The 11042-nt window shown below is 45.8% G+C and overlaps 1 protein-coding gene across 6 annotated transcripts in view; it reads right to left on the reverse strand.

The window, feature by feature from the left end:
• CRCP (CGRP receptor component) overlaps positions 1-11042 on the reverse strand; it is a 55808-nt gene that overhangs the window by 35767 nt on the left and 8999 nt on the right. The window contains exon 1 of one of the 6 annotated variants that reach the window (XM_027126244.1): positions 1437-1821. The exons of 1 other annotated variant lie outside the window; for it this stretch is intronic. In XM_027126244.1, the coding sequence (XP_026982045.1) occupies positions 1437-1625 (189 nt within the window). In that variant the 5' untranslated portion in view covers positions 1626-1821. Of the gene's footprint in view, positions 1-1436; positions 1849-11042 lie in introns of those variants that run through there. 4 more of the 6 variants (XM_027126246.1, XM_027126245.1, XM_027126249.1 and 1 more) reach the window with 4 other exon arrangements.

The following is an 11042-nucleotide window of genomic DNA, read 5'->3' on the forward strand; positions in this document are numbered from 1 at the left end:
TCATTTGCATACAGATGGGTAAAATGACCAAGGGAATGTGGAGAGAAAGGGTCCCAGGACTGAGCCCTAAAATACTTCAACATTTAGAAGCCCAAGCAAGGAAGGCAGGCGGGGCTAGGAAAGAAGACTGAGAAGTAGTCCTTGATGTAGGAGGAAATCCAAGAGAGCACGTCACAAAGCCAAGAGAGTGTCTTGAGTTTCTGTATCAATTGCTGCTAAGGGATCAAGGAAGTTGAGGCCAGAAAATCAACTTCTGAATTTGACAAGATGGAAGGCTCAGGTAACCTACCTAAGACCCATTTCTGTAGACTGGTGAGGATGGAAGCCCAAAAGAATGATTGAGAGAATGAGGGGATAAACAACATTTCTAAGAAGTTTTCTGGTGACAGGAAGCAGAGAGGGAGCAACAGGTGGACATGGATGTAGGGACAGACAAGGGATTTTTCTTTTAAGATAGATAAATTAAAGCTGGTCTGTATGCTGACAGGAAATGCTTAATAAAGAGGGAAAAATTGATAATGACGGCTTGGGCTAGAGTAATATTATGCATGTTTTTCAAATTGCAGATTAAACCCCATTAGTGGATTGCAAAATCAGTTTAGTGGGTCTACACCCTATTTTAATAAAAGAGACTATCAGAGTGTACTGCACACTGCATTGTCTCATGAAGCTTTCGTTTCAGTTACATATACATACAGTGTTTTTTTAAGTCTGAAAAACAGTAGTACATGTAGACATTAAACAGGCTAAAGAACATAAAAGAAAGTATCAATATTAAATAATCGGTGGCAAAGAGAACACAATATAGTATGCCTACAAGTTAACGTCAACCGTGCAAAAATCCACATACAGAGTAGCTACAAAAACTTCCATTTGCACCCGGTACAATGAGCAGACACGGAAAAGACCATGTGGAGTTAAAACTGTTAAAATGGCTTTTACTCCCTCCCTACACCCACACACAAATAGCTAAATGCTTCTCATCAAACTTGGACAGCACCTGTTCTGAGTTAGGGTTCCAAAGGAGCCCACTGCCCCTAAGCAAAGCTCTACCCCAGCATTTACCCATCTCTCCTCCAAGTACTTCCAGGCCGGACCCAGGGCTTTGTACCTTCGAAGTTCCCGCTCCAACACTGGGCCAGGCTCCCCACCGTGACGCCTGCAACGCTAGTGAGTGGATGAGGGAGGGAACAGGCACCCTGAAAGGCAGCCGGGACAAGTGGCACTCGGCCCCGCGTGCTGGGCACGCGGTGGGCGTGGGGGCGAAGGTTCGGAGGAGCAGAGCGAGAGCCGCTTCCTCCCTCGCCTCCCGATCCGTCGCCCTCCCCACCGCGACGAGGGGTCGCCCCAGGAACATGTCTCCCGGCTCCCAGGGTCTAGCGGTCGCCAGCTGTGAGCGTCGGCCCAAACCCAGCGACGCGCCCCGAGCTGCTTACACTTCCATGTCGACCCCGCCTCTTCGCCTCCGGCCGACAGCACCCGCGAAGCTCCACACAGCCCCGCCGCCGCACCGGCCGTCCACAGCGAGCTCCCTGGGGCCGGCTGCGCGCGCCGCGGTGCACGCCGGGATCGCCGCGCTGCACACCGGGAGCCTGGAGGACCCGGCGGGGCCGCGAGCCCTGCATGTCCCTCTAGCCGTCCGAGCCCTGTCCTCTACGCCCAGCTCGACTTCAGACTGTTAAGCGTTTGCAGGCAGGATTTAGCTCACGTTTTCGTGGTCTAAGTTATATCTAAGTAGTATGAATAAAGTAAATTTCCAAAGACGTAATCGGATTAGTAGGCCTTTGCGGCATTAAAATCCCACCCCGGGGGCTTCCCTGGTGGCGCAGTGGTTGAGAGTCCGCCTGCCGATGCAGGGAACCCGGGTTCATGCCCCGGTCCGGGAGGATCCCACATGCCGCGGAGCGGCTGGGCCCGTGAGCCATGGCCGCTGAGCCTGCGCGTCCGGAGCCTGTGCTCCGCAACGGGAGAAGCCACAACAGTGAGAGGCCCGCGTACCGCAAAAAAAAAACCGGGGAATAGTAACAATGGCAAGGGGTGAGACGGCCCGGGGCCGCTGGAAATGCTCTATTTCAGGACCTGGGTGCTGGGTACGCGGTGTGTTCTGTTTCTGAAAAGTCAGTGAGCTGCACGCTTATGTGCATTTTTCTCTATGTGTGTTATAATTGAATAAAACGTTCTAAAAAGTGGGGGAAAAAAATCTCCGCCTCCCTTCTCCCATTTCCCATTCTTCAGAGCTATTTGGCAGGAAAGTACAAAGAGCTTGAATGACAAGCAGTCTGTGACCTTCCAGCCTTTCTAGGAATTTGTCGAAAGGGAATTATCAGATGCTTGAAGAAAGATCGATGTGTAATGATAATTTTGCTGGGAGACAGCCTAAATACCCAACAATGAGAAATTGATAAATCATGTTTGAACCATACAGTATATCAATATATGTGACCATGAGAAACCATGTAGCATAATTTGATATGCTAGGGAAATGCTCAAGATAGGATTTAAAAGATGGAAAATGATGTGGTGTGACTCTAATAACCTAAGGAAAAATAAGCATAGGGAAAAAAATACCTAAGGGTATGGGAGATAGAGCCACCTAATCTACTAAATTTTGTGTTCTTAAAAAAAAAAAGAGGTGAAATGTTGATGTCTATTATTTTCTGGAATTTTGGTATGGTTTGAAATATTTCCTAAAGACTGGAAGGAAATATACCAAAAATTAACAATGGCAGATGTCTTTTTTCCCCACTTTTTAATAGTTATATCAGATCATTTACCAAACACATTCTCTTTGCAAGGCCCTTGATAAGTGCTTTGCTATTCCGTGATATTAACAGTAATAGTGCAGGCTTTGCAGGCAGCCTGTGATTCTATTTACCTCCATCAATTTCTAAGGGGATGTTTAACCCTGGGAGATTACCTAACTTCTCCTAACCTCAGTTCCCTAATTTGTAAATCATAGATCTATCTGTTAGATACCTAAAATGCCTGGCACATACTTAGTGCTCAACAAATAATAATTACCGTGACAGTACAACCATGATACTCTATGAGGTAGACTCCTTTGTTATTCAAATTTTTCTACTGAGGAAACTGAGCCAAGCTTGGAGAGATTATAATTTACCAAAAGTCATTCCTCTAGGAACTTGTCCAGTAGAGATTCAAACCCAGACAATCTGAACAAATACAGGAGGTGTATTAAATTGTTAATAGTGACTAATGACTGGGACTTCCCTGGTGGCACAGTGGTTGGAAATCCGCCTGCCAGTGCAGGGAATACGGGTTCGAGCCCTGGTCTGGGAAGATCCCACATGCTGCAAAGCAGCTAGGCTCGTGTGCCACAACTACTGAGCCTGCGCTCTAGAGCCCGCAAGCTACAACCACTGAAGCCTGGGCACCTAGAGCCCATGCTCTGCAACAAGAGAAGCCACCGCAATGAGAAGCCCATACACTGCAACGAAGAGTAGCCCCTGCTCGCCACTAGAGAAAGCCTGAGCACAGCAACAAAGACCCAACGCAGCCAAAAATAAATAAATACATTTACTTTTTTAAAAAATTGTGACATGACTGGATAAATGAAATATACAATATTAATACAATGGAATACTATTTGGCAATAAAAAGGAATAGAGTACTAATACATGCTACAACATGGATGACCCTCAAAAACATGCTAAGTGAAAGAAGCCAGACACACATATTGTATGATTCCATATATATGAAATGTCCAAGACTAGGCAAAAAAATCTAGAGACAGGAAGTGGATTAGTGGTTGCTTAGAGCTGGGAGAGGGGCTAGGGTGGTGATGGAAAGCTGATGGATACTTTCTTTGGAGGGAAACAGAAATATCCTAAAATTAGATTGTGATAGTGGTTGCACATCCCTGTGACTACACTAAATAACACTGAGTTGTACACTTTAAATGGGTGAATTGTATGGTATCCAAATTATATATCAATAAAGCCATTAAAATGTTTTTTACTGGTATTTGCCTGTGGGGATTGCTTGGAAGAGAAGTGAGGGGAATTTTTAACATTTAATTTTACACATTCGGAATTTAAAAAAATTTTTTTTTTTTTTGCGGTACGCGGGCCTTTCACTGTTGTGGCCCCTCCCGCTGTGGAGCACAGGCTCTGGACGCGCAGGCTCAGCGGCCATGGCTCACGGGCCCAGCCGCTCCGCGGCATGTGGGATCTTCCCGGACCGGGGCACAAACCCCGTGTCCCCTGCTGCAGGCGGGCTCTCAACCACTGCGCCACCAGGGAAGCCCTAAAAATAGGTTTCGAGATACATGTTATTTTTAAACTATCAATACAAAAGAAAAAAAATTTTTTTGGCCACGCCTCACAGATTGTGGGATCTTAGTTCCCTGACCAGGAATTGAACCCAGGGCCACGGCAATGAACATGCCAAGTCCTCATCACTGGACTGCCAGGGAACTCCCTACAAAAATATTTTTAAAACAACTAATTTACTTTAAAAATCAACAAGTAAATAAAATGCCAACCCAGACCCAGCTGGCCTAATTCATGTGGAGAGTCTCCGTTGTGTTATTCACTCAGCAAACAAGTACTGACGGCCCATTCGGTGGTGATGATACCAATATGAATAATACACACCTCCTACCCTGCCTACCTGACAGCCTAGTTGGGAACGAGCTCTGGACATCAATAACTACGATATGCTGTGTTTAGACGCTATGGAACAGAGGAGGAAATGACTAATGAGGTGGAGAGACGTCCCAAAGCCAGGGGTGTTTGAGTGGGGTGCAGGAAGGAACACACAAGGCCAAGGCTTCAGGGATGGGCTTCCACAGAAGAGAAGCTAGCGCCTTTGAGGACCCCATGATAAAATGGCTAAGCTCCAGGTTCTCCAAGGGATGCTACCCTAAGACTTTGGGGGCCATATGCAGCCACCCAACCTATGGCATGGAGGCAGCCAAGTAGTCAGGAGAGAGGCCCTCCCCCAAGGGAAGGCTGCCCAGAAGGAGCCTGCGCAACAGGTAACCCAGGGAACAAAGCTGGGCCGGTCCATAGCTGAAATTCCTGCCTGGCAACCCAGGGAACAAAGCTGGGCCGGTCCATAGCTGAAATTCCTGCCTGGCGTGTCCCCACTCAGGGCCTCCCTGAAACTTTCCTAACTTGAGGCTGCCTAACGAGTCTCTGTTCTTTGCCACCCAAATCACACCACCCTAGAAAATGACTTTTGTTTTCCTTAACAGCTGGCTTTTTAGGCAGAGGTATTAAATACATACAAAGGGCTAGAGAATGAGCAAAGCCCATGTGCCCCCCAAGTGGAAATGTCCTGTTGAACACTGAAGCTCTTAGGTTTAGAGCTCAGAAGAAAATAAGCAGATAGAGCTTTTGAAAGTATAAGTAGAAATTGAAGCCTTTAAAGTGAAGTTACCCAGGGAGAGTCTAGAATAGTAAGACTTGCCTGCTTACCAGCTGCCAGAGAGTTGATCTAAGCTCTTCACATGTGTATACTCATCTAATCCTCACAAAATCCCTATGGGGATGCATGCCAGGCATGGCGTTAGCGGGGTCTCATTCACTTCTCTCGGGAGTCCTCAGAGTTAAGCACTATAATCAGCCCATTTCACAGAGAGGAAAGTGAAGCTCAGAGAGGAGTCAGGAAGTGTCAGAGCCAGGGTTCTCACTGTTCTCTGGCCAACTCCAACCTCACCTCTCTCCTGTCAACATTAGGGATTCCTCTCTGTTCTGCACTAGACCCTTCCAAGACTCTTTTGCTGTACCAAGGTGGAAATTTTAGGGGAGAGAGGCTGGGCAAGGTTTTCATTCTTCCGAGGCAGGTAAATTCCATACAGCACTCAGCCCTCAGCTGAAAATGGGTGTGGTCCATTGTCTGAACAGTCATGGACCCCCAAGCTGGCAACGAGAATGGACACAGAAGGTTTCCCTATGGTCAAGGCTCCTCAGACGGATGTCATTGCTACTTGCAGAGAACACAGGCTTTGTGCCCAGACTACTGGTAGTCATTCTCAGCTCTGCCACTTCCTAGCTGGGTGTTTTGGGGCAAGTCACTTAATCTCTCCCAGACTCAGTATTCCCATCAGCAGAATGGGAGTGATTATAGCATTGACCACAAAGGGTGGTTGTGAGGATCTAAGTACGTAATCACTATATGTTTTTTTTTTTTTGGCAGTACCGCGGGCTTCTCACTGTTGTGACCTCTCCCGTTGCGGAGCACAGGCTCCGGACGCGCAGCCTCAACAGCCATGGCTCACGGGTCCAGCCTCTCCGCAGCATGTGGGATCTTCCCGGACCGGAGCACGAACCAATGTCCCCTGCATCGGCAGGCGGACTCTCAACCACTGCGCCACCAGGGAAGCCCTATAATATGTTTAGCATAGTGCCTGGCACACAGAGCTCAACAAATATCAGCTATCGTTGTTGGTTTGTTTCTTGTTTTATTTATATATAGAAAATGCCTCAGGCTGCCTCTAAATTTCTTCCTTAACTTTTTTTTCCCTCTGGCAGGAGTCAGAGCTTTGGATTTCTGAGGATGATGCTCAGGAGATGTAATAAGGTAAGAACCTCCCCCTTTCCTCCCTGACTCCCTCTTCTCCTGGGAGCACAGTTATTATTATCAATAATAGCAATGAGGGACTTCCCAGGTAGTGCAGTGGTTAAGAATCCACCTGCCAATGCAGGGGACACGGGTTCGAGCACTGGTCCGGGAAGATCCCACATGCCGCAGAGCAACTAAGCCTGTGCACCAAAACTACTGAGCCTGCACTCTAGAGCCCGCGAGCCACAACTGCTGAGCCCACGTGCCACAACTACTGAAGCCCGTGCGCCTAGAGCAACTAGAGAAAGCCCGCGTGCAGCCAAAAATTAAAAATAATAATAGCAATGAAAGCACATTTATTGAGCCCCGACTGTATACCTGTCAGACCTCGTGTTGAGATTTTACATATATTATTAACTCAGATTCTCACAACAAATCATACAAGCTAGGTATTTTTACTCATTTATTCATTCTATTTTTTTTTTCATTTAACAAATACTTATTGTGTTCCTTCAATGTTCTAGTTACCTGGAGTACATTAAAAAATAAAACAGACAGAAATCACTCACATTCTAGTGTGCAGGGACAAGTGCAAATAAACAAATAGATGACAAATACAGTATATCAGAGAGTGATGGTGCTGTGGAGAAAAATAAAGGCGAGGAGGCGAGAGAGAAGCAGCAGCAAACTGCTCCTTTGAACAAGGTAGTCAAGGAAAGTCCTCACTTTCTGAGAAGGTGACATGTGAGCAGGGACGTGAAGAAGGTGAGGGAGTGACACACACTGAACAGCAAGAAGTACAAAGACCCCATGGCAGGGACCTCCCTGGTGGTCCAGACTCTGCGCTCCCAATGCAGGGGGCCCGGGTTTGATCCCTGGTCGGGGAACTAGATCCCACATGCATGGTGCAACAAAAAAGTTCAACTGAAAAGATCCGCATGCCTCAATGAAGATCCCGAGTGCCACATCTAAGACCCGGCGCAGCCAAATAAATAAATATTTTTACAAAACAACAAGCAAACAAAAAACACATGGCAGAAACACCTGTTTGTTTTGTTTTGTTTTGTTTTTTTGCCTCACCGCATGGCCTGCAGGATCTTAGTTCCTGACCAGGGATCAAACCTGTGCCCCCTGCAGTGGAAGCATGGAGTCTTAACCACTGGACCGCCAGGGAAGTCCCCAGGCCTGGATGTTTGAGGACCACACCGAGCCAGTGTGGCTGGAGTAGAGAGTGAAAAGTCACAGGAGGAGAGGACAGAGACGTAAGGAAGGAGGAAGCGGGGCAGGTCACTGAGTTCTAGGCCACTGGAAGGATGTTGGCTTTCACTCTGAACAGAATGGGGAGCCAAAGGAGTGTTTTGAACAGAAGTACCGTGACCTAACTTAGATTTTAAAAGGATCCTCTGCTCCTGTGTTAAGAAGGGACCTTCCAAGGGCAAGGGTAGAAGCAGGGACACCAGAGGAAAGACTGTTGTAACTAAGAGTCAAGGGAAAAGATGATGGTGGCTCAGTCCAGGAAGAAGCAGTGGAAGTGAGAGAAACAGATTCTGGATATAGTTTGAAATAGATCCAACAGGATTACATGACTGATCAGATTCGGGTGTGAGGAAAAACGGGAGTCCAAGGTTTTGGTCTGAGCAACTAGATGGTTGGTGTTGGCATTTATTGTCATGGGAAACACAAAATGACAATCACAGTCAGGAGTGCGGAGATCAGGGGTTCAGTTTTGAACATGTTGACTTTTAGATGTCTTTTAAACGTCTGAGGAAAAAGATCAAATAGCCATTTGGATATAAAAGACTGCCCCGCCCCCATTTTACAGTAAGTGACAGAGTTGGAATTTAAGCCAAGGTAAGTTTCACTCTGCCACCCTTACCTTTTGTGTTAAGTATCTGCCACCAGACTTTTGCTCCTGGCCAAGATAGAGTCAGTTGGGATCTGATTTACCATCACACGTGAAACAACCAAAAAGCAAAATTAAAAAGGCAAAATAGGGACTTCCCTGGTGGTCCAGTGGGTAAGACTCTACACTCCCAATGCAGGGGGCCCAGGTTCGATCCCTGGTCAGGGACCTAGATCCCGCATGCATGCCACAACTAAAGAGTCCACATGCCACAACTAGGAGTCCGCATGTCACAACTAAGAAGCCCACATGCTGTAACTAAGACCCAGCGCAGCTTAAATAAATAAATAAATAATAAAAGTTTTTAAAAAGGCAAAATACATGAAACAAAGTTCTTCATTGAAAGATAGTGATTCCTGGGAGACAGGAAACAAAAGAGGTGAACCCTATAGTAATCCAGCTTACTATTTTGATAAAGTTCCAAGGACATGATGCAGGGAGGAAGAACCGAGGCAGAGTCTGGCAGACCCCCTGAGTTGAGAAAAAAAAGTGGAGCCTAGAGAGACAGAGGACTTTAGAGTTCATCAAAAAGAGTAACAGGGAGAAGAGAACTGTGAAGGTCTACCGAGGGTTCCCTGCGAGTATTCAGTGCATTACTGATTAGTGCATGCATGTGAGGAAACTGAGTTTGGGGAAAGAACCATCCAAAAGGATTAAAAAGAATAGTGCCTATTCCTACCAGCCAGACTGGGAAAACTCATAATTCACTGGGTAGAGTATTCAAGAAGGTCTTCCCTTATTAGTGGGGAATAATTAGCTCTAGACTGTGCATTGCTTCTGACCTAAGAGATAATGAAAAGCAAAACACAAAAGAATCAAACTGTTTCCAAGTAACTTAACTGTATCTCAGAGAAAAGCTCAAAAAGATTTATCAGAATACAAAAATATCCAACGCCTAACAAGATAAAGACCTCGTGTCTAGCATGGAAAAATTTCTAGGTATGTAAAAAGACAAGAAAATATGAACCGTAATGAGGAGAAGGATTAATAAATCAGAGAAGGACGTTAAAAGTTATTATAACTATAATCTATAGAAATTGGCTCATGCTGATATGGAGGCCAAAAAGTCCCCAAATCTGCCATCTGCAAGCTGGAGGACCAGGAAAGCCAGTGGTGTAATTCAGTCCAAGTTCAAAGGCCTGAGAACCAGGTATTTACGCAAGGGAAGTGAAAGCATATGTCCACAGAAAGACTTGCACATACAAGTTTTATTTGTAGCAACCACAAATTGGAAGCAAATCAAATGTCCATCAACAGGCAGCTGGATAAATAAATTGTGGTATATCCATAGAATGGAATATTATTTATCAATAAAAAGGAATGAACTATTGACACATGTACTAACATTGATAAATTTCCAAATAATTATGCTGAGTGAGAAAAGACAAATGAAAAAATATAATAATTTCATATATATAATAATTCCATGTATATATATAGAGAAGATGTAAGCTAATCTATTGTTACAAGCGCAGCTGTGTTTTCTTGGGGATGGATGGGCAGAGGCAGGAGGAGATTATGAAGAGGGCGAAAAGGACAATTTTGGGTATGATGGGTACATTCACTATTTTGATTATGGTGTATTTTCATGGGTGTACATATGTCAAAACATATCAAATTGTACACTTAAATATTTGTATATTATTGTGTATCAATTAAATCTCAATAAAGCTGATACATGCATCGTATATATGTACATATATGTACACACACACATCCATACATACCCAGATTCATGAGGCTTTTAACAGTGAGACTGAGCATTTTTTAACACTTCCCCAACACCCTTTCCAGCCTCAATTCATTTGCCAAAGGGTTTGATCCCTGTATGTTGCTGGGTATTCAGGAATGTGACCTCATATTTGCAAAGTACCTCTGGCTTTGACACTTGACCTCCCAGGAGGGGATGTCAGGCCTCAGACACTAGCAGGTAGATCCCAGGGTTTGCCACAGCACTCTCTCAGTTGTCAGGACCACATGGCTCACAGCTGGTCTCAAGGGCTTCCCTGCCCACCTAGGGGCCTGCTGCAGCCCTGTTCTGGGGCTTTTGTGGGAGAAGACAGGAGAGGTTAGGGGGTCACAGAGATAAAGAGGATGAGGCCTTGCTTCCAAGGAGCCTACAGTTGGGTGGGGGAGAAGACCCAGAAGCCACAACTACAGTGCTCCCAATTCAGGGAAAGACTGCTAGATGCTTCTCCAGGATCGCATGGGAGCCCAGAGCTGGATACCTGGATCAGCAGGGAGTCTTCCCAACTTTGATGATGCTTCGCTCAAATGCTGACAGATGAATGGGAGTAGCAAGACAGACAGTGAGGGAAGGCATTCCAGGCACAGGGAGGAGCATTTAGGAAACCTTGCAACAGCCTGATGCATTCTAGGAACTCCAAGTAATTCCACTCTTGAGTGAGGGCTAAAAACCATCAACCCATGAGGTATCCCAGCTATTGGTCCCTTCTCCCCTCCATTCCATCCTCAGTACTGTTGCCAGAAGTATCTTTCTAAAAAAATTTTGGCTCCCTCAATTTTTAACATCTGTTGGCTCCCTATGACCTATGGGAGGACCATAGGTCCTATCAAGACCAAACCCTCTCGTTTGACATTCAAGGCCCTT

The sequence above is a fragment of the Aethalodelphis obliquidens genome, unplaced genomic scaffold (genome assembly GCF_003676395.1).
Source record: "Aethalodelphis obliquidens isolate GAN/ISIS:26980383/991018 unplaced genomic scaffold, ASM367639v1 scaffold30, whole genome shotgun sequence".
Classification (NCBI taxonomy): domain Eukaryota; kingdom Metazoa; phylum Chordata; class Mammalia; order Artiodactyla; family Delphinidae; genus Aethalodelphis; species Aethalodelphis obliquidens.